General features: G+C 40.0%; 1 protein-coding gene across 1 annotated transcript; it reads left to right on the forward strand.

The window, feature by feature from the left end:
- The first annotated feature begins 9,237 nt into the window (after positions 1-9,237).
- LOC100352460 (vomeronasal type-2 receptor 116-like) lies at positions 9,238-21,148 on the forward strand. The gene is made up of 8 exons (XM_070067572.1): positions 9,238-9,279; positions 9,438-9,601; positions 12,714-12,999; positions 13,368-14,174; positions 15,226-15,453; positions 15,799-15,922; positions 17,957-17,959; positions 20,214-21,148. The coding sequence occupies exons 1-8, from the start codon at positions 9,238-9,240 to the stop codon at positions 21,146-21,148; spliced, it is 2,589 nt and encodes an 862-aa protein (XP_069923673.1).
- Positions 21,149-24,110: the final 2,962 nt, after the last annotated feature.

Genomic DNA, 24,110 nt, shown 5'->3' on the forward strand with positions numbered 1-24,110 from the left:
TATGAAATGATATATAATTAAAATGATTTAACATGTCTAATGGTTGCACTGAAAATATGCATTCTATATTATAAAGCCCACTTTAATATAGACTCTAATGAAGGAAAACAGTAAACAAACATGTAACTCATTTTATTAAAATAAGAATATTACAGTGTTGACTAGCTGACAAAGCAAATAAAGAAATGAAATTTTCAAGGAGAGCCTTTATCTGAGAAAGGTTTGTGTTTGTGAACATGAAACCCAGGCTAAGAAACTTTTACACAGTATTATTTTGAAGAAGAGAGGAGGAATTGGGGCAGCATGGGGGTGTAGTGGATATAATCATCACCTGTAACCCTGACATCCCATGTGGGTGCCAATTCATGTCCTGGCAGCTCCACTTGCAATCCAGCTCCCTGTTGATGATCATGAGAAATCAGTGGAAGATGGCCTACATCTTTCCATCCATTACACTCACATGGACACCTGAATTAAATTCCTTGCTTTGGCATGAACTATCAATAGGCCACTGCAGATACCTTTAGAGTATATCACCAGATGGAAGGTTTCTCTCACTCTCCCTTTCTTTTCTGTGAATTGGTCCTTCAGAACAAAAACATTTGAAGAGAAGTATAAATTGCTCATAAGGAGGTTATATTCTGCAAGTTATTTTATAACATCAGAATGCAAGACTGGTTTCATAAATCTTGGTTTCTAATCATTGAAAACTGCGAGAGCCTTAAGAGCTACTCTTCAAAACATCTGTTCCCTTGGAAACTATTCTATCCCTGAATCCTTTCAAAGCATTCTTCTCAGGTCTGAAGAGAATAATGTAGCACTTGGGGACAAAGATGCAGCCCAAGAGCCCTGCACTGGAGGCCAAGATAGAGAAGACCTACACAGCCACCATGACCTTCCCCTTGGTGCTGTGGTAGACAGGCAGGAAGGTCACCCAGACACTGCAGAACACCAGCATGCTGAATGTCAGGAACTTGGCTTCATTGAACTTGTCAGGCAGATTCCTGGCTAGGAAAGCCACAGTGAAGCTTGCCAAGGCCAAGGAACCCAGGTAGCCCAGGACACAGTAGAAGGCAGTGACCGAGCCCTTGTTGCACACCAGGATGATGTGGCCATGCTCAGAGTGTGCATCTGTGTCAATAAAGGGAGGAGAAGCCCCAAGCCAGATGGCACAGAGAGCCAGTTGGATCAGGGAGCAGATGGGAATAATGGAGTTATGTAACCCTGATATCAGCTAGTGTCTCATCCTTCTCCCTGTGTCAGTGACCTTGAAGGCCAGAAGGACAGTGATAGTTTTGGCCAGGACAGTGGAAACAGCCACAGTGAATGCCATTCCAAATGTGGTCTGCTGGAGGGCACAGGTGGCTGTACTTGGACGACCAATGAACACTAAGGAGCAGAGGAAGCAGCAGAGGGTGATGAGCAGGATGTAGCTGAGACAACGATTGTTGGCCTTGACTATGGGTGTGTCTCGGTGCTTCACAAAGACCCCAAGAACCACAGTGGTGAGAACAGAGAAGCACAGAGCTGTGCAGTCCAGGGTCATTCCTAAGGGGTCATCATAAGCCAGGAAGGCCACAGCTTTGTGCAGGCAGTGATCTCGCTCTGTGCTGGCATATTGATGATCCAGACACTTCACACACTGGTGCATATCTGGTGAAAAATGTACAATAGCATTATCCAAATTCAGCTATTTCTAAATCACAAGGTCCTTCTTGAACACCTGACTAGCTTGTTTATTTTTATTTTATTTTTTTTGACTTTTGTTTAATATAAATTTCCAAAGTACAACTTTTGGATTATAGTGGCTTTTCCCCCATAACCTCCCTCCCACCCACAACCATCACATCTCCCACTCCCTCTGCCATCATATTCTTCTTTATTCATTTTCAATTATCTTTATATACAGATCAATTTAGTATAGTTTAGGCAGATAGTCCTTATTTGATTTTGAAGACAGCACACAAAAATGACATCTAGGACATTATTGGCCATCATTCATGCCCATCTCCCTCATGTTATCCAGAGTTATTACTTCACCTCCCTAAGTCCCTTCCATACTGATGAGTACATGCTGCTTTTCTCCTAACAAAGTCCTAAGGCCTAGTCCCTGAGTCTACTCATGGTGATTTAAAAACATACCTTAACTTGTGTCTTGTTAGCACCAACAAATTCCTTCTTCATTATTTCTTAAGATTAGGAAGTGTTGATCAAGGTGCCAGAGGATTCCATAGTGGTGAGGGCTACTCTGCCCTTATATATGGCGCATTCTTGCTGCATCCTCACTTTGAACAAGAGCAAGTAGAGCCCTTGTTTTTTTATTTTTAATTTTTTATTTAACAAATGCATTTTTTCATAGAAAGAACTTTAGGAACATAGTGGTTCTTTCCCCTAACCCACCCTCCCACCCCAACTCCCATCCCACCTTCCTCTCCCTCTCCCAATCCTTGTCATTATGGTTCATTGTTAGTTTGATTTTATATACAGAGGACCAACTCCATATTAAGCCAAGATTTCAACAATTTGTATCAATGCAGACACACAACATATACAGTTTGGGGGAAAATTTGCAGTTGGTTCTCATAGTACACCTCATTAGGGACAGAGGTCCTATATGGGGAGTAAGTGCACAGTGACTTCTGTTGTTCCTTTAGCAATTAACACTTTTATGCATGACATCACTGATCATCTGAGGGTCTTGCCATGCATTGTAAAAGCTATGGAAGCCTTTTTGTGAACATAGACTAAGTCAATATTTTGACATGGCCATAAGCAAAGTGGATGCTCTCTCTGCCCTCCAGAGAAGGGAATATTTTCCTTAGATGACTGTTTCTTTCCATTAAGGACTCATAGAGATCCTCAGTGTAGGCTATTTTTTTTTGTCAGAGTCTTGGATTTCCATGCCTGTGATGAGCCCTTATTTTAATGGTGCTATTCATTCTGTACTCTCATGGCCGCATCAACCACCCAAGGGCTCAAGTCTGTTTTCAATAAGTATTTGTTTATTTATTTATTTATTTGTAATTTACTTGAAAGACTTAGTTCCAAAATAGGAGAAGTGGGAGGGAGGGAGAGGGAGAAGGACAGGAGGACAGGTATAGAGAGGGAGAAAGGAAGAGATGGAAAAAGAGAAAGGGAGTGATCTACTACCTGGTGATTTAGACCCCAGATGGTGGTAATAGCTGGAACTGAGCCACTTTGAAGCCAGAAACTGGGAACTTCTTCTAGGTCTCCTATGTGGGGGTGGGCTCAGAAACCTGGGCCATCTTATGCTGCTTTCCGAAGCATCAGCAGAGAGCTGGACTGGAATTGAAGCAGTTGGGACTGGAAGTGGTACCCAGTTGGGATGCTGGCATCACAGCCAGAGGCTTAACCTACTATGCCACAGTGCCAGCTCCAGGTTCCTTCTCTTAGTAACATGGACTGGGAGATTTACTTTGTGAATTTTGGGTGCACAGAAAGCACACAACCATCTCACTAAAGCACATCTCTCTTAGATAACATCTGTATTAAGTCATTCTAGGTGCAAGCACTGATTGAGAGAACACCATTAGAAGGCAGGATTTCAAGTTCCAGAGAAACACAGAAGAGCTGTACACTTGATAGCAGCTGGATTAGTTGCCACCCTTGAGCATGTTTCCATCAAGGAACACACTAGGATGCTGCCTGTAATCAAAGTCAGTCTGTAGTTCACCTTGAACCCTACTGGCATATTTCTACTTTCTTGCCATTTTATCCTTGAACATGAATTTTCTCTCCAGGTCTGTCAGTATTCTCTTCTTTTCTATATATTACCCCATTGTTGTCCAATATCTCAACTTGCAGATGTCTGCCAATATTTAGTTAGTCATAAATTTGCTAGATGAGAAAACCCCAGGAAGAAAGAAATGGATTGTAAACAGTTGAGTGCTTTTGCAGACAAAACAACACACAAAGGCTAATAGCCACCCTAAATGGAAAAAATTTATGTGTATTTCACTATGAATCTGGGGCAAATTAATGTGGGAATCCCAGATAAATTCTGAGACATGAGAGGAAAATGAAATCACTCAACATGGGATTATTCCATGACCAAGAGAAACTCTCATGGTTCTTAAGTGGAGGAAAAGATTGTGATAAGGACACAGGTAACTCACAAGTAAAAATTCATGCAAGAAGCACCTTATAAAGCAATCTCATTAGACACATGAAGGAAAAATAGACATTTGTTGATGACAGCAGAATAAAAGAATATTAAATTTAAAATAACTGCTTGAGCCACTAAATCCCCAACTGTTAGATTTCCCAGTGTCAGAATCTCTTCTTACCACTGATGACCTGTTCGAAGAGATAAAGGATGGAATGATATATCGTATCCACTTGAAAACTCTCAGCAAAAGCCTGTTTGGCAGAGATCAGATACAGCTTTCTAGAGAAGAGGATGAGGAGGAGGAGATGAAGAGGACAGAGCAATCAGAGGAAAACTGGATGAATGACAAAGAAGAGAAGAGGAAGACTAAATACAGATCAGAAAATATATTTTTGCTTAGAATGGAATTTTCCACTTATCTCGCCCAGAAAGCACCATAGATAGTAAAGAGATACTTGAAAACGCAAGTTTACAATTTGTCGTGTTGGAAACATATAAAATCCTGTGCCCAACAATTGAAAGATACCTCTTCTGGTCAGAACATACGAGGGTGTATAAGCTGTCAACATGAAATCGACTGTTCATCATGACTGAATACTCAGGACACTTGAAACACAAAGGGCACCTGTGTTCTAACCTTAGGGAAGTTTTGTGTCAGTGCCTGCAGAAATGCACGATGTGTTTCTTGACCTGCAAGTCAATCTGCATGCAAGTCTTGAGTTAAGATTCAGAGAATAAGACCTATTTGCAGTTAGAACTGCTACCAATAGTCATTATTTATATGAACATACTTTTCAGATTTCCATAGAAAACTAGATGGCAGCCATTCAGCTTCACTAGGTGCAGTGCCTTTTGATCTACAGTACTTGAAGTCCCCCCAGTGATTCTGACATCTTCTAAATGTTCTGCATTTAAGATTCTCCTTCATTCAGGCTTTGAATTTGAATTAGTTTCCTGATCTGGGGTGGGAGCTGATGCCCAGTTTTGAAAAGGAGGAGGCTTAACAGTTATAAATGCCAAGCCTTGTACTCCACCATTCTCCACACTTAGATATCCTGCCTCTGCTAGCCACATAGCCCTCAGATGAATTATTCTTTCCCAAGACCTTGCACAAAGTCATGTTCATGATGATGCTGTTTGAGGAGTCATTTAATGATGTGCTAATATAAATAACCATTTTTGTTCCATGATGGAACATGTGCAAAATTCAGCAAGATTGATTTGTTTTTAATTCATTTTGCTTTCCTTTGAAAATCAGCTTCTCTTCCTTTTGGTACATGTAATTTAGACAGAACATTCCAGAGCCTGTTCTGGCATTTGCTACAAATACAAAATCCAAGGACTTGGGAGAGTCATCTGTTGACACAAATGAGAGTAACTAGTGTTCATCCCAATTTACTTGTGTTAGTAATAACATACCATGACTTTATGACTTAACAACAGAAATTTATTTTTCAGAATTTCTCTCAGCTGGTAAGACCAGGATCAATATACATGAGGTTGGTGTTTGTCCAGGACACGTTTCCTGCCTCCAGTAAAGATAATTTTCCTTTCCTCTTCTCACAGTCTTCACCTGTTAGAGAGATGTAACAAACTCTCTGCAGTCTCATATTGAAAATTGCGAGAAAGCAACTAGGTAAGCCATAAAAAATTGCTATTACCTCCCAAAGACCTCATCAACTATGATCATGCTACAGAGCAGTATTTCAACCTCCCCATATTTGCACAAAACCTTCATTCTCTAGTAGTTCTAAGTTTGGAGTTGATAATAATCATGGTTGGAGACATTTACCAAGGATCCCTAAGGATCCAAGTGCCTTTTGTGGCCAGGGAAAGCAGTGGAAGATGGCCCAAGTCTTTGGTCCTTTGCAGCTATTGGGAAGACCTGAAGAAGCCCCTGGCTCCTGTCTTTGGATCAGCTCAGCTCCAGCTGTTGTGATCATTTGAGAGTGAACCATGGGATGGAAGATACTCTCTCTCTCTCTCTTTCTGACTGTATCACTCACATTCACTCTCTCAATCTTCCATTCAAACAAAATCTTTAAAACAAAAATTATTGTAGCCAATTGAGCAGATGTGAGGTGATATCTCAGTGTGATTTTGAATAGTATTCCAAGTGTACTAATGTTCAGCACCCTTGGTAAGGCCTTTGGCTCATCTATTTGTGCATGAATGTCTGTTCAATTCCTCTATGCAGTTTGGATGATATTTGTATTGTCCCTTCTGTTTTTTAATTTGTATGTTGGAAACATGTATCTGGAAGGATATGTAGCCATATTCTCCCATTTTCTCTCAAGTGGTTGACTCTTGAAATCTCTCCCTCCAATTATATAACCAGTGGCTCAGGCACTGCAGTCTGATCTCCCCTCCCTCTCCAACACTGTTGCTTTCTCTGGCTCTTGGCTGCTGGGTTTTTCTGTTGTGTCCTTGAACATACTGCATGTCTGCACCTTCCACACTGATCCACAGCATTCTTCTTCCTTCCATAGAATTCCCACTGTGGTTTTCTCTCTAACTATCCCAGGAGAATGTATTTCTTCCACTTTTACTTTTATATCTCCTCCTAGATTATAACAGTATGTCCTTCTCATTCAGCCATCTTGGTCTCTCTTCAGTAATCAGCAGTATTATTCCTAGGTTAGATGGATAATGGTAGAAACAGAATCCTGATAGATTACCAGAAATGGCAAAACCAGCAAAGTGTCATGTTCTGTTATATTCAGAGGAGCTTCATCAGATTAAGTATGGCTGGAAGTTGGAGGAATTGGGGATTTTTGGCTGGGACATAATTCAGAATGGTTAAAAATGCAGTGTTGTAGACTTTACATACCAGCATAGCTAATTTGGAGTTACTGAGAATTGATACAGTGAGTGCTGACATGCCAGCTCACCTCTGCATTGTGAATTTTCTTAGTTTCCTTTACTGCTTGCTATGACATTAAGTTACAATGTACTTATAGCGATTTTTACTTTTGATTTGAAGGGTATAGAGCCTGAGAAGATAGTCCAGGATAGTCCATTGGAGACAGTGTTCTCGATGTAGAATGAGTGTAAGTTCATGTGTGTGTTCCCTGTACACAGAGAGAACTCTGTACCTGCCCACTCAAATGTCCACATATTTTTATTTTTGGAAATTGCTTTACAGTAACCTACATGATATTGGACTTCAATATAAATTATTAAAAGTCTCAAATAGAAAAAATATTATCAACTTTTATGATGTTGTTGCTAAAGTTCAATTTGACATAAATGTATAATCTCAGATTCCATATAAGTTTATGCAATTAGAATATATATTTCCCTGAATTAAGTCTGAAGTTCTAGAATTGAAGCATTCATCACAAACTATAAAAAATGTCAAATGCAGCATTAAGGATATAGAAGATGAAAATGTTAAATATGAAAGAAACACTGAAGCTAACTATATTGAATAAATCTGGGTGCTAATTTTTAAAAATTCATCCATAACTGTTTCATAACACACATTTTCCATGAATTTTCTGAAGCCTCCTCATTGCATGGAGTTCATCCTCTCCATTCCCAATCTTTTTTTCAGTGAATGGAGTGCATTCAGGTTGTCTCTATTTTTAGTTCCTACACATTAGAGAGAACAGTGGATGCTTGCTCTCTGATTTAGATTTATTTTTCTTGTTTAACTGAATAGACAACAAGCTTCATCAATGTACCAGTAATAAGTTTAACTCATCAAGAAATTATATTTTCAATTTTAGGCAAGTCACTGAATTCTGTTGTGTATTTTGTTTGTATACTGCATCTCACTTTGCATGTACCCCTAATCAAAATCTCAAACTGTTGAAATCTTTACTTAATATATGCTAAACTGATCTTCTGTATATAAAGAGAATTGAAAATGAATCTTGATGTGAATGGAAGGGGGGAGGGAGAAGGAAAGGGGAGGGTTGTGGGTGGGAGGGAAGTTATGGGGGGGGAAGCCATTGTAATCCATAAGCTGTACTGTGGAAATTTATATTCATTAAATAAAAGTTTAAAAAAAATCTCCCTAATGGCATCTGAGCAGTGGCTAAGCAATGAAGAATGTGTTTTACTTAAAATATTAGGCACCGCATATACAGTAATTTGAGTTTAGAAAACTTTTGAGTGGAAAAATAGAGTTCTCATATATGCCCTTTCTACCCCCTTATTAGATTTATTCTATTGGCAATACCTCACAGAAGTATACAAGCACAAATGATTAGTCAGTGTTGATCCTCATTATTGCCTATAGGACATGGTATCCATTTTGTTCACTCTTGTGTTGTGCAGTCTGTGGATTTGGCAAAGTTTTAATGCTACCTAGCTGCCCTGATGGTGTCCTACATAAGCATCCTGAAAGTCACTTGCATTCAAGAAGTATAGGTGTCTGGAGGCATCATTCTGCCCTTGGTGTTTGTGGTGGTGGGAATAAAGAGGTGACTTCCAGCTGGTATTGTCTGCTTAGAGTAAAAAGCTATAAGTACTCAAATAGTTCCAGGTTCTCATGAGAGCATCAACCAAGGTTGTAGGTGCAAAAGCAGATCATTATGGGATTACCAGGGTTAACAGCAATGTGGAAGTTTTTTATATTTTACAACTAAAGTTGAAGTGATTAGAAATGCAGAATGGAAATATCTGAATTCAGGCTGATTACTGGTTGCACAGTGATTGACAACCACATGTCTTAGTGGGCATCTCTGTAAACAGGACTGGTTTGGGGTCCATGTGCTATCAAAGTGATTTGTGGCTGCCCAGAATACTGGCTGAGGGAGGCTGCCCTGTTGCACTTTGGGTCATTATAGTGTGTGATGCTGGAGATTTCTGGTCTGAAAGCTCACTGAAAGCCTCACCTGATGCCCCCCTTCATGCCCTCTGATGCAATCCCGGTACATAATTGCCAAAAGTTCATGGAGTGGTTTATTGACAAAGCCCTTGGACCAAATGTAACTAGCAGGAGTTTCTCCCTTGAGTCTTTGTATCCATGGACTTGGAGGAAATCCTGGCACATGTGGTGAGGAGAATGATTCACAAACATGTTTTTCTTCTTGTGTTTTCCACCAGGACAGAAGACCTGAACTGCAGAGCCTCAGGGCAGAAAAGTATCAGATTCCCCCATGGACGAGTGGACAGCTGGTGGAAAGAAGTCAGATGGAGCAGTATTAAAGTGGCTTGTTTGAAGCAATCACACACACACACACACACACACACACACACACTATGTATCCACCTGCATGACCCTGCATGTTCCAGTGCTCTTGTCTCATAGGGTTTTTCACAGATGTTTTCTTTGATCTTTCTGTTGCTCTTTCTGCAGCTGTATCTCCTTGTGACATGTCAGGATGGTCCTGACTGCTATTCCCAGATGGAACAGAGTTTTTACAAGGATGGAGATATTGAGATTGCTGCTTTTTTGCACATTTACACATATGAGGTTCCCATAATCATGAAGAGGTTCATCAAATATCACAGATTCAGATGGTAAGTTCTTCTTGCAATAATCATTTTCCATTTATTTACATATTAGCTACTTGTTTTTCGGTCTGCAAATCTATAGGCAAATATGTTCTGTATGCCTGCCCTGTCCATCTTCTGTCCCTCCTAAAAACTACTGGTAATTGATTTGGGGCATGAAGAAGACATTTCTTTCCGCCTGGCACTGTGGATTGTTCAGGGAAATGTTGTCTCATCAGAGGAGGAAGCAGAGTCTGGTCGGTATCCTCCTGTCCTTCCCTGTCCACTTTCATCAGCTCCGGGGCCTATTGTGCCTCAGTAGCAGATTCTTACAGAACCCATGCACTGTAATGAATGAACTGAGTTACATGAGCTCTTCCACATGTGCTCACACTCTTTTCTGCTACGTACTAGATTTGTGGCCATGAGAACACTTCATTTTTTCTATAGTTGTAAAGGAGGAAAGATTCAAAGTTTTTTCTATGTAAAAGTAATCTCAGGGCAACACCATTGCACAAATATAGTAATTATATTTTAATGATGAATATACCCATAAGAATTTCAATGGTTATAATCTACTACATTTACAGTGTTTCCCTGATTCTGCCTTTTCTGGGAAAAATAGATTACTTAAGGGGGATTATTCTGTTTTTTTTTTTGCCCCTCTTGAAGATCCTTTATTTATAGCTAAATATAAATGTTTCATATACATATATAGTATATATAAATTATATGCATGCAGAATATAGTATCTTGTAGGACAGCAGAATTGGTTTTTTCAAACCTGTTTATGAAAGTGCCAATTTTCTAATTGGTTTCTTCTGTAAGGCTATAGGAAGTAGGTTGCAGCTGCATAGAACTTTGGTAGAAGGTAGGTATTAGGATATAGATCATTTCAGTATCATTAAAGCCAATGGATTTGAGAAGTATAGTTGGTGCCACCAAGGTGATGCAACTGATGAAGTATTTTAGGCATTTGTCCAAAGATCTCTGCAGAAAAAATCTAATGGATACTAGCTTGGTAGAACAATATTACTTCACATTGATTTTTATAAATTCACCTAATTTAATATGTGCACCTGGGGTCCAATTCATGAAATATATATGTATTACTACTAGTAGTATTCCCCATGGTTATGCATGCAGCACATCATTTTAGTGTACCCTTAATGATGGAGACCAGGAGGTAGTGAATTTCCAGTAGTAGGAAAAGAGGCTATGAATAGAGCCCAAGTTCCTCCAAGATGTATGCCATGCAAACTGGAGATCATAATCAAATCTTAGCAAACCCAGGGAAAATATCTGTGTTGATGATACTTGGAAAAACAAGAAATACTGAACTGTCAATAGATTTAGGTGCTATACCCTCCAATGTTAGATTCACTAACTTTAGAATATACAACAGTTACTGATAAACTGTTTTTAGAGATAAAGAACACAGCATAAAAGAGATAAACTCTTACAAATTCCAGTGTGTCAAAGAGCCGTCTAGACATTTTGGTATAAGGCAGCAGCTGGAAAAAGAAATTAGAGGATGTGGAATAATGGAAGTGTCATAGTAATGAGGAGAGAAACAGATATATGAAATACAAAACTGAATTTTATTTGATTCATAGCAATGATTTTCAAATTTCCTCATTCTACAAAGTATGAATGACATATTTGGATAGCAAATATGTATGCAAATTATATATACATAAAACACTATATATATAGCTACTGTGTGCATGGTTATAGTATACCTATGTATAGATATATAGAGAGAATACATATATAATATGCATACATATATCCATATTATGTTACAGCAAGGACCAAGAACTGAAAAACTGTCACTTCCTCTGGAGCACACAGTAACCCTTAGCAAGCAGTGTACGTGACCTAGTCTATTCATGAGGAATCAAAACACAGAACATCAGAAATAAATACAAGGGGCTCCTCATTTGCATTTTTTGTGAAATGTCAGATCCTAGAAAGTAGAAATGCATCATTTTCTTTGCATGGAAGGCTATTTATATTCAATATTGTAGGAAAAGTTGAGTGAAGAAGGCCTGTTTGGAGTAAATACTGATATCACTCATAATGAAAAGTAGAAATGCATCATTTCCTTCACATGGAAGGCTATTTATATTCAATATTGTAGGAAAACATGAGTGAAGAAGGCCGGTTTGGAGTAAATACTGATACTACTCATAATGATTTACTTTAACATATGTTTAGTGTTCTAAATGCATGACTGGCTTAATTGTAAAGCATCAGGTGCCTCGTAGCCCAGTGATTCATGCTCACCCAGGGAGTATTTCCAGCTTCTCTAAAGTGCTCCTCCCTTTTCACTATTTCCCTTCTTTCAATCTCTGAATTCGATTTTATTTTCTTGGCTTGTGATGCTGGTTGATGGGTAAGTATGATGGGGAAGAGATTTTTCAGGATCAATTACAGACTCCCATCTACCATTCTCAGTACTGTGACATCATCCCTCTTTTTGAACACATAGCCTTCAATTGAGTTACTATCTTTTCCATTTACAACCTGCAGCCTTATGATTGTATGACTGCTATTTCAAGAAGCACTTAATGATATGGTAAGATGAAGAATCATTGTAGTTTGTGGATGTAGGAAACATTTAGAGGCAGTGCTAAAGATGATGTGACTTTCCATGTCATGCTTTCTTTGAGAACTGGAGTGTACTCCTAGGTGTGCATGAACTTTAGAGAGGGCATTCCAGAGCCTGTTGTAGCATTTACTTTATATATCAAATACAAACACTTAGAAGAGGTAGCTGTTGCCAGAGATGATTTAAATTGATGAGGTTTGCATCCAAAAATAAGATCATGCTCTTTGGCTGCATGGACAACCATGGGATAACATACCCAAGACATTATGATGTAAAAGCAGATCTTATTTTTCAGAATCATTTAGGCTTGGAAACCAGTAAAAGTTGGTAGCAGCTTTGGTTCTGGTGAGGACATGTGTCCTACAAATACAACAGTTCACACTCTGTACACAGCAAATCTACACATACAGATTAGAACATATGAATTTTTGGCCATGACCAATCCATCTGTCACAGTAATCACAGAATTGATGATAATCTGGATTGGAGGCTTTTCCCTTAAAGATCCTTGTGCCTTTCATGCAGGTTTCAGTCCAGAAACTACCAGTATGCTCTGGCCTTGGTTTTTGCTATTGAGGAGATCAACAAAAACCCCCATCTTTTACCCAACATGACCTTGGGATTTGGTCTCCATAATGTCATGCACAGTCATATAACTGTGATGGAGAACCCCTTCATCTGGCTTGCGGGACTGGAAAAGCACATTCCTAATTACACATGTAGGAAACAGAGCAAGTCTGTTGCTGTAATATCACAAAGCAGCACTGCTGTCCAAATGGGGACACTGCTGGAACTCTACAAAATTCCACAGGTGAGTATGTAGTGAAAAAGGGGGATAAAGCACATCACCTTAGGTGCCTTACTTAGAACCAAAAATTAAAGTGACAGAGACCTTATACATTTGACACAGTATGTGATCTAAAGAGAATGTGTACAGAGATTTTGTGGATTAGCTACATTTCTTCTGAAGCAGCGGTGTGGGTGAGTGAAAAGGAGAAATGTTTTTCTCAACCTGTGAGTCTAATGATTCATGAACTAGGAAGATCTCATGTAGTGGGAGATGAGAAAAATGAAATATTCTAAAATCTGACATTTCCATTATCTGCTTAAATTTTTTTCAGGAATAATATTTTACACTATGACAATAACCTTACACAGATTTCTTGCCTTTTCCCTTAGCTGACTCTTGGGCCTTTTGAACCTCTTCTGAGTGACAGTGGTCAGTTTCCTTCCCTCTATCAGATCTCCCCCAAAGACACTTCTCTGGCCCGTGGCATGGTCTCCTTGATGCTCCACTTTGGGTGGACCTGGGTGGGTTTGGCCATCTCAGACCTCCCAAAAGGTATTAAGTTTATGACTGATTTGAAAGTAGAGTTGCAGAAGAATGGCATCTGTGTAGACTTTGTGGAATTGATCCCAGCCACTGTAGAGGCACTTTCTTCATTCCAAAGTAGGTTTCATATACAGATCCTAAAATCATCAGCAAATGTGGTAATTCTTTTCTGTGTCACTGAGTCACTCATAGGCACCACCTTTCATTCATGGAGGGAGTTAATGATGTGGAAAGTCTGGGTCACCACTTCACAATGGGATTTTGCCAGTTCTGAGGAACCTTTCCTGTTCCACTCATTCCATGGGACTCTCATTTTTTCAGACCACCATAGTGAGATCTCTGGTTTCAAAAACTTTCTTCGGACAGCTAACCCTTCCAAGTACCCAGAAGACTCTTACCTCTCCAGATTCTGGTCGCTGGCTTTTAATTGCTCAGTTACTGGGACATCCTGTAAAACTTTGCAGAACTGTCCACTGAATGCTTCCTTGGAATCATTGCTTCCGCATCATTTTGATATGAGCATGAGTGAAGGGAGTTACAACATATACAATGCTGTGTATGCTGTGGCCCACAGTATACATGAGATGCTTCTACAAGAGGTAGAAATGCAGCCAGTGAACAATGGGGCAAAGGTGGCATTTTCTCCCTGGCAGGTAACTTGGTTTCCATTGTTGACATGTACTCCTGAAGTGATCCCCTTAAGAGCTTCTGCAGGGGTTCAATCCAAGTAGCTTGGGAACCTTTCTCCAAAACACAAGATAAAAATTGAGCCTCTGCCTGTAATTTGTCATTAGCAAAAGGGCTCCAAAGAAAAGTGGGCAGGTAATTTGGATAAGCATCAATGCTGTGACTTAAAAATACTCTCCAATTTTGTCAATTTAATTTTGACATGTGAAATACCTAGACTGTGTTATTCCATTTTCAACTTCAGCAGTACAGTAATTATTTTCAGGTTCAAATGTCACTAAGGATGTTCATCTACAATGAACATAAGGAATCTCATATAATTTGCACAGTTCTTTATTCTAGTAACATTATTACAGGTAGTTCTCCTAGGTACACTGAGAAAATGAGTATTGGCAGCTTGGAATGTACTATTGGAAATGGTCTGAATCTGGCCAGCGCTGCAGCTCAGTAGGCTAATCTTCCACCTTGTGGTGCCGGCACACCAGGTTCTAGTCCCGGTCAGGGCACCGGATTCTGTCCCGGTTGCCCTTCTTCCAGACCAGCTCTCTGCTGTGGCCAGGGAGTGCAGTGGAGGATGGCACAAGTGCTTGGGTCCTGCACCCCATGGGAGACCAGGACAAGTACCTGGCTCCTGCCTTCAGATCAGCGCAGTGCACCAGCAGCAGCGTGCCAGCCACAGCGGCCATTGGATGGTGAACCAACAGCAAAGGAAGACCTTTCTCTCTGTCTCTCTCTCTCTCACTGTCCACTCTGCCTGTCAAAAAAAAAGGGAAATGGTCTGAAACTCACAGCTAGATATTTTTGATTCCCCTTGTTTTTGTAGAAAAATGAGTGAAATCATACTTACCTTGATGTAGTTCTCATCAGGTTTTTTTTTTTTTACTTCAATTCATTGGGTGGTCCTAAACAGGTTCTATTGTTTATATGTGATTACAGACAAAGAGAGGTTTTCTCTAACCTGGGTTTCATGTGTTATTACTTGGGCAGTCTTCATGAGAATATGATGCATTTTTTCAGTTGCACCCATTTCTGAAGAATCTCCAATTTACCAATCCAGCTGGTGACCTAGTAAATTTGAATCAGAAGAGAAATTTGGAAGCTGAATATGACATTCTCAACTTTTGGAATTTTCCATATGGTTTTGGACGTAAGGTTAAAGTAGGACGGTTTTCCCCATACGTTTCACAGAGTGAACAGTTGTCTCTCTCTGAGAATTTGATAGAGTGGGCCACAGGAATTACAGAGGTAAGTAGGACTGATCATAAGTTTCACATGACACATTGTTACCCCCCAACTGCTAAGGGAGTATGTGCAGTATGGCTTATTAGAAAGACACTTAGAGACATTAAATCACTCCACTTCCAATCCAAATACTTTCTTATGTTTTTAGTGTCTGAGGATGGACAGTACACACATTTGTTCGTGCAAGTCTTTTGAATCTATTTAAGAAAATCAAATTGAATGTTGTCATTGTGTCAGAAACAGGTGTTTACAGTTTCAGTGAACAGGTTTGCAGGACTTGAAAACCCTCTACTTGGAACTTATGTAATAGTCTGAATTACGACCAACACTCATCTGACTTTCGCTCAGACTCCACGCTCGGTATGCAGTGTGAGTTGCAGCCCTGGATTCAGGAAAAGCCCTCTGGAGGGAAAGCCTGCCTGTTGTTTTGATTGCACACCTTGTCCTGGGAATGAGATTTCCAATCAGACAGGTAAGTCAGTGCCTGCCTCTTGGAGAAGTTGCCACCTGTTTCTTAAATTATCAACTTACCATGGAAAGAAAGTATGTGGAATATGACTGCTGAGAACAGTCTTCCCCCCCTCAGGTAGCAATTAATCCTTATAATCAATAATAATCCACAAAAGGATAAAACTTTCCACAATACACTCTGTATTATTTATGAAAGCATACAAAAGACTGAATGTCTCTGGAATGCTGACCATGTTGGAGTTCAGGCTGATATACATATGGTAAAAAATGAATAGAAACCAAGATTGGAGAATATTCACCCCATAAAACAGTGTGGCATTTCTAAGATTTATTGCATGAATCAGAACTATGCTATCACATGTATCATAAAGATTTTCCAGTTTTTGCTTCTGTTGTATGAGTAGTTATTTGTACCATATATTTAGTATCATTCTAATTTTTTGAAACCTATTGTTGATAATGAAAGGTTCTGGTAACAGAGTACGGTCTATGGGAGTAGTGTGGTGTATGTGCTAATTCAGTATAGGAAAACTCATATCTGAGTTCCTTGTGCATGTATAGGTAAAAATACTTTCACCAAATTCAAGTGCACCATGCTTGGAGTGAGAAAGCACAACTCTAAACAAACTGTGTGTTATATGAAAAACTATCTTAGAAATCATAGAGTATATCATCCTGGGGATAATACTCATCAAATATCATAAATGGGGCTAATCTTAGCCTTTGACAAAAGTCATTGCTGCTCAAAATATAAATCTTCAAGAACCTTCTTATGCTTACATATGTACACACATTTATAAAATTCATATCAAAAGAACTCAAGCTGACATACACGGTAATAAGTATGCATAGTGGACCTGGCACTGTGGCACAGAGGGTTTAAGCCCTGGCCTGAAGCACCAGCACCCCATATGGGCGCCGGTTCTAGTCCCAACTGCTCATCTTCTGATCCAGTTCCCTGCTGTGGCCTGGGGTAGCAGTAGAAGATGGCCCAAGTCCTTGGGCCAATGCACACACATGAGAGACTCTGAAGCTGTCTTCAGATCAGCACAGCTCTGGCTGCTGCAGCCATCTGGGGAGTGAACCAGTAGATGGAAGACCTCACTCTGTCTCTACCTCCCTCTGTAACTCTGTCTTTAAAAAAATAAGTATGCATACCAAGGAAGGTCAATGACTGCAAGTTCAGCACAAGCCCTTAAAGGTAAAATGGGGACATTAAAAGGAAATTGAAGTAAGTAAAAATTGGAAGAATTTAAAGTTGGTGATCATAAACAAGATTTATGAACCTCAGCAAGATGGAACAGTGTGAACAGTAAGATTACTCTACCTGTGTGTGTGTGTGTGTATACACAGAGACCGCTGAAGGGGTCTATTTAGATGTAAAAATACTAATATTAGAGCTTATTAATCATTTAATTCTGATACATTGAAAAATATAGAATAAATTCAGATATTCTCAGATAGAAATATTATGAAATATGTTGAGCAATATTTGAAAAATCCAAATATCCTCACAGTTATTAAAATAATTCCCAATACTTGAGTTATGATAAACAATTTTCAGATGAACTCCTTTCTCAACTCCTATGGAGAACAGGAAAAATGGAAAAATTCTGTTTCTTCTATGGGAACATCTCAAGTTGATGGATCAAATACTGCCAGATATTTCAGCAGAATGAAATTGTAAGACACTGTTGTTGAAATAAATTCATACATTTGAAAGCTCAAACAATTTAAAACTAACAGTATTTTTTAAATAGGCTACATCATGCCCAAAGAGTTTCATAAAATCTAATTCAGTTTATAGTACATGAAAATTGTAATATTAATTAGCATAACTGAAGAAAAATAGTTAATAAAATCTAAGTGATCTATGACTTGTAAACAAAGAACAAAACCACTCAAACATGACAAAAAGAAGGATTAGCTTTCAATCCTAAAGTGAATTTTAGAATGCTACAAAACATGGAAATTACGGCTGAAGATTGGATACAAAGTTGACGAAAGAACGCATCTTCTACAGAAAATTACACAGCAGGTTTGGCTCCATGCATATTTTCAAAAAAGAATGACATTCAACTTACTAAAAAGTAAGATATAAAAGAGGCATCATTTAAAGTGATATTGGGATGGTGTAATGAAATCAGTGAATTCATAATTGAATTAAGTAGTGCTGGTATACAAAATTGTACAAAGGAGTTAATTTTCCTTACCAATTCTGGAAACCAAAGCTACAAATGATGGCACTTGTAATGTCTCAAAAGTTTGAAATATCCAAAGGTAAGACTAACAAAATATTGGAAGAAATCTGCAAGTTGAGACATCAGTCATCAATGGAGCAATATTTTGAAAATAGGAGGGTACAGATAGAGCTGGAGAGAAAATTCATGTTCAAGGATAAAAAGACAGGAAAGTGGAAATATGGAGTATGTTTCAAGCTGGTCTACAGACTGACTCTGATTACAGGCAGCATCCTAGTGTGTTCTTTGATGAAAACATTCAAGGGTGAAAGCTAATCCAGCTGGTATCAAGTGTACAGCTGTTCTGTGTTTCTCTAGAACCTGACCATTTGCCTTCTAATGGTGGTTTGTCAATCAGTGCTTTCCCCTATCATAACATAATCCAGATTCTACCTTAAAGAGATATGTTTTAGTGAGATCGCTAGGTGATTTCTGTGCAACCAAAATTCACAAAGTATATCTCCCAGTCCATGATTTTAAGAGTGGGAACCTGGGGCCGGTGCTGTGGTATAGTAGGTTAAGCCTCTGGCTGGGATGCTAGCATCCCAGTTGGTCAGCAGTTTCAGTCCCAGCTGCTTCACTTCTGATGCAGCTCTCTCCTGATGCTTGGGAAAGCAGCAGAAGATGGCCCAAGTTTCACAGCTCACATCAATACAGGAAGCCCAGAAGACACTCCCAGTTACTGGCTTCAAAACAGATGAGGTCCAACTATTAATGTCTTTTGGGGTGTGAATCACTGGGGGAAGATCATTCCCCTCCTCTTTTTACCTCTTTCCCTTTCTCCCTGTCTCTTTCTCCCTGTCCTACTCTCCTTCTTTCCCTCTCTCTCCATTATGCTTCTCCTCCTCCTTCTGAAACTCTGACTTTCATGTAAATTATTAATAAATGAATACTCACTAAAACAAAGACTGCAACCATTGGGTGGTTGAATAGGCCATGAGAGTACAGAGGGAATAGCACCATTAAAAGAAGGGCTCATTTCAGGCATGGAAAGCCATGACTCTGCAGTAAAAAATAGACTACATGGAGGATCTCTGTGAGACCTCTGTTGAAAGGAAAGGTCATCAAAAAGGGATGTACTCTTGTCTGAAGTGAGGAGAGAGCAACCACTTTGTGAATGACCCTGTCCAAATACCGATGGAGTCTCTGGTCACAAAAGGCTTCCATAGGCTTGGAAGACCATGGCAAGAGCCTCAGGTGATCACTGACATCATACATGCATAAACATGTTAATTGTTAAAGTAACAAGAGAGGTCAGTGTGTACTTAGCCCCATGTAGGACCTCTGTCCCTAATGAGTTGTACTATGAGAATCAACTGTAAATTTTGTTCCTAAACGGTGCTCTGTATGTGGTCTGTGTGTGTGGATACCAACTGTTGAAATCTATGCTTATCATGGAGTTGGTCCTCTGTATTTAAAATCAAACTAAAAATGAACCATAATGAAGAAGGAGATAGTATAGGAAGAGGGAGAAGGAAATGTGATGGGAGTGGGAGTGGGAGGCTGGGTATAGGGAAAAGAACCCCTATATTCCTAAAGGTGAATGTATGAAAAATGCAATCATTAAATAAAAACTTAAAAATCAAAGGCTGCTGTTTGCTCTTGTTCAAAGTCAGCATGCAGCAGAATATGCCCTGTATAAGGGCAGAGTAGCCCTCACCACACATGCAAACCTCTGGCATCTTGATCATCAGTTCCCTATCTGAAGAAACAATGAAGAAGGAATTTGTGGTGTTAAAATAACACAGGTTAAGGTATGTTTTTAAAGCACCATAAATAGTTTCAGAGAGTAGCCCTTCTGGCTTTGTTAGGAGAAATAGAGAATGTACTCATCATTATGTAAGGTACTTAGGAAGATGAACTATTAACACTGGCTAACATGAGGAAGATGGACATAAATAATTGCCAATAATTTAATATGTCATTTTATATGCTCTCTTTCACATCAAATAAGGATCATTTGCCTAAATTAGCTATGTTGGGTATTCTAGAAGGTACTTGTGAATCAGGAATAACTGAACTTGGGATGATGTTTATTACATTTGTCACCAGATATGGACCAGTGTGTGAACTGTCCAGATCTTCAGTATGCCAACACAGAGCGAGACCAGTGCTTCCACAAAAAAGTGACCTTTCTCTCTTTTGAAGATCCCCTGGGGATGACCCTGGTCTGCACAGCTCTGTGCTTTTCTATGCTCACAGTTGTTTTTCTTGGTATCTTTGTGAAGCACCGAGACACTCCCATAGTCAAGGCCAACAATCGTTGTCTCAGCTACATCCTGCTCATCGCCCTCATCTTCTGCTTCCTCTGCTCCTTACTGTTCATTGGTCATCCCAACACAACCACCTGTGTCCTCCAGCAGACCATGTTTGGAGTGGCATTTACCGCAGCTGTTTCCACCATCCTGGCCAAAACTTTCACTGTGCTTCTGGCCTTCAAGGTCACTGCCCCAGGGAAAAGAATGAGACACTGGCTGATATCAGGGGTACCTAATTCCATTATTCCCATCTGCTCCCTGATTCAACTGGCTCTCTGTGCCATCTGGCTTGGGACTTCTCCTCCCTTTATTGACACAGATGCCTACTCTGAGTATGGCCACATCATCCTGGTGTGCAACAAGGGCTCGGTGACTGCCTTCTACTGTGTCCTAGGCTACCTGGGCTCCTTGGCCCTGGTGAGCTTCACTGTGGCTTTCCTAGCCAGGAATCTGCCTGACACGTTCAATGAAGCCAAGTTCCTGACATTCAGCATGCTGGTGTTCTGCAGTGTCTGGGTGACCTTCCTGCCTGTCTACCACAGCACCAAGGGGAAGGTCATGGTGGCTGTGGAGGTCTTCTCCATCTTGGCCTCCAGTGCCGGGCTTCTGGGCTGCATCTTTGTTCCCAAGTGCTACATTATTCTCTTCAGACCTGAGAAGAATGCTTTGAAAGGATTAAGGGATAGAATAGTTTCCAAGGAAACAGATGTTCTGAAAAATAGCTCTTAAGTCTCTCGCAGATTTCAGTTGTTGTAGAGTAAGATTTATAAAACTGATTTTGCATTGTGATGTTATAAAAAAATTACACAGTGTAACCATATTATGAACGTTTTATGCCTCTCTTAAAATGTTTTTGTTCTGAAGCACCAATTCACAGAAAAGAAAGGGAGAGTTTTAGCAACCTTCCATCTGGTGATAGACGCTGAAGATATCTGCTGTGGCCCAGTGCTGGTTCTTGCCAAACCAAGATTATTTCAGTTGTCCATTTGAGTGTCAGCATCTTAGGCCATCTTCTACTGCTTTTTCTGGATCATTAACAGGGAGCTGGATTCCAAGTGGAACAGTCAGATTATGAACTGGCACCCACATGGGATGTCATAGTTACAAGTGGTGGTTATATCCACTACACCCTCATGCTGGTCCCAATCCTCCTTTCTTCAAAAATAATACTGTGTATAAATTTCTTAGCCTGTGTTTCATGTTCACAAACACAAACCGATCTCAGATAAAGGCTCTCCTTGAAACTTTTCATTTCTGTGTTTTCATTGTCACCTGGTGGACATTGTAATATTCTTATTTTAATAAAATGAGTTACATGTTTGCTGTTTTCTAAGATTTATTCATTTATTTGAGGGAGGAGAGCAGAGGGAGAGAGGTCTTCCATCTGTTCAGTTCACTTCCTATTAGCCGCATTGGATAGAGCTGCACTGATCTGAAGAAAGGAGCCAGGGGTTCCTGGTGCAGGGTCCCAGAGACTTGGGCCATTTTCTGCTGCTTTCCCAGGCCATAGCAGAGAGCTGGATGAGAAATGAAGCACTGGTTCTCGAACTGGCCCCCATATGGAATGGCGTAGCTTCAGGCCAGGGCGCTAACCTGCTGTACCACAGCATCCTCCCCTGTTTGCTGTTTTTATTCATTCATTGGTGTATTTATTCATTCATTATTCATTTACTATTAATGTCAGCTTTATAATAGAGCTGGAATATTTCAGTGTAAATATTAGACATGTTAAATCATTTTCATGTGTATAATTCATTGTCCTGAAACTCTTGTAGTACAACACATTAAGGACAGAGGTCCAGCATGGGGAGCAAGTGCACAGTGACTCCTGTTGTTGATTTAACAACTGACACTCTTAGCTATGAGGTCAGTGATCACCTGAGGCTCTTGACATGAGCTGCTAAGGTTATGGAAGCCTTTTGAATTCACAAACTCTGTCAGTTTTTTATTCAGGGGCATATGCGAAGTGGAAGTTCTATGCTTCCTTCAGCATAAAGTACATCCTTCTTTGATGGCTTTTTCTTTCCACTGGGGTCTCACTCACAGAGATCCTTCATGCAGAACCATTTTTGCCACTATGTCTTGGCTTTCCATGCCTGAAATTCTCTCATCATGTTTTCAGTCAGGCCTCAGGGGCTGATTGTGAGGTCAGAGTGCTGTTTAGGGTGTTTGTCATTCTATGAGTCTGTTGTGTGGACTGCTTCCCATGTTGGAACTTTCCCTTCTTTGTAATTCTGTCTATTGTTATTATCAGGCACTTGTTCTTATTTATGTGATCCCTTTGCCTGATGTTCCTATGTATATGATCAAGTCCATACTTAATATGATCACTTTTACACATAAGATGGGAACATAGCCACCCAGCTAAATGGGATTTGGAGTCCATGGAACATTTTTAGCTTCACCATTAGGGGTAGGTTTGTGTGAATGTGTGCTGATCTGTACAGCTCCTCACTCTTCCATTCCCATTCTTATTTTTAACTGGAATCTATTTTCAATTGATAATACATGTATGATTAATTCTAGCTTAAGTAAGGAGTTTAGCTAATGGTATTAAGTAGAGAAGAAAAAAAGAATGAAGAACTAGATAAAGTGAAATAATAAAGTGCTCCTCAACATTCAAACCAAGGCCAAGGGCAGTTCAAGTAATTCCTTCTCATAGTGTTTATTTCACTTCTACAGGTTTCCTTTTAGGTGCTCTGTTAGTTGTCACAGATCAGGGAGAAGATATGACATTTGTCCCTTTGGGACTGGCTTCTTTCACTAAGTATGATATTTTCCAGATTCATCCATTTGTTGTAAATGACCAAATTTCATTCTTTTAAACTGCTGATAGTTTTCCATATAGTACATATCCCATAGTTTCTTTCTTTCTTTTTTTGACAGGCAGAATGGACAGTGAGTGACACAGAGAGAAAGGTCTTCCTTTTCCATTGGTTCACCCCCCCCAATGGCCGATGCACCTGGAGCAGTGTGGCTGGTGCTCCAGGCTGTCCTGAAGCTAGGAGCCAGGTGCTTCTCCTGCTCTCCCATGTGGTTGCAGGTCCCAAGCACTTAAGCCATCCTCCACTGTACTCCTGGGCCACAGCAGAGAACTGGACTGGAAGAGGAGCAACCAGGACAGAATCCAGTGCCCTGACTGGGACTAGAACCCAGGGTGTTGGCACCGCAGGCGGAGGATTAGCCTAGTGAGCTGTGGCACCAGCTCCATAGTTTATCTAGTCTTTGGTTAATGGGCATTTAGGTTGATTCCATATCTTGGCTATTGTGAATTGAGCTACAATAAACATACAGGTGCAGATGTCTCTTTTATTTGCTGACTTCATTTCCTTTGGGTACATTCCAAGGAGTGGGATGGATGGATCCTAGGGTAGGGCTACATTCAGATTTCTGAGGTATCTCAAAACTGTTTTCCATGGTGGCTTTACCAGTTTGCATTCCCAGCAGCAGTGAATTAGGGTACCTTATTCCCCACATCCTCACTGGCATTTTTGTTTGTTGATTTCAGTATGAGAGCCATTCTAACTGGAGTGGGGTGAAACCTCATTGTGGTTTTCGTTTGCATCTCCCTGATGGCTAGTGATCCTGAGCATTTTTTCATGTGTCTGTAGGCCACTTGCATTTTGTTTTTTGAGAAATGTCTACATGCTTTGCCCACTTCTTGACTAGGTTGTTTGCTTGGCTATTGTTG

This window comes from Oryctolagus cuniculus (genome assembly GCF_964237555.1).
Source record: "Oryctolagus cuniculus chromosome 16 unlocalized genomic scaffold, mOryCun1.1 SUPER_16_unloc_1, whole genome shotgun sequence".
In the NCBI taxonomy this organism is placed as follows: Eukaryota; Metazoa; Chordata; class Mammalia; order Lagomorpha; family Leporidae; genus Oryctolagus; species Oryctolagus cuniculus.

Coding starts and splice junctions, on each gene's coding strand:
- LOC100352460 (XM_070067572.1), top strand. CDS start 9,238: ATGGACGAGTGGACAGCTGGTGGAAAGAAGTCAGATGGAGCA. Junction 13,000..13,367: donor AACTCTACAAAATTCCACAG/GTGAGTATGTAG, acceptor CTTTTCCCTTAG/CTGACTCTTGGGCCTTTTGA. Junction 15,454..15,798: donor GGGCCACAGGAATTACAGAG/GTAAGTAGGACT, acceptor ACTTTCGCTCAG/ACTCCACGCTCGGTATGCAG.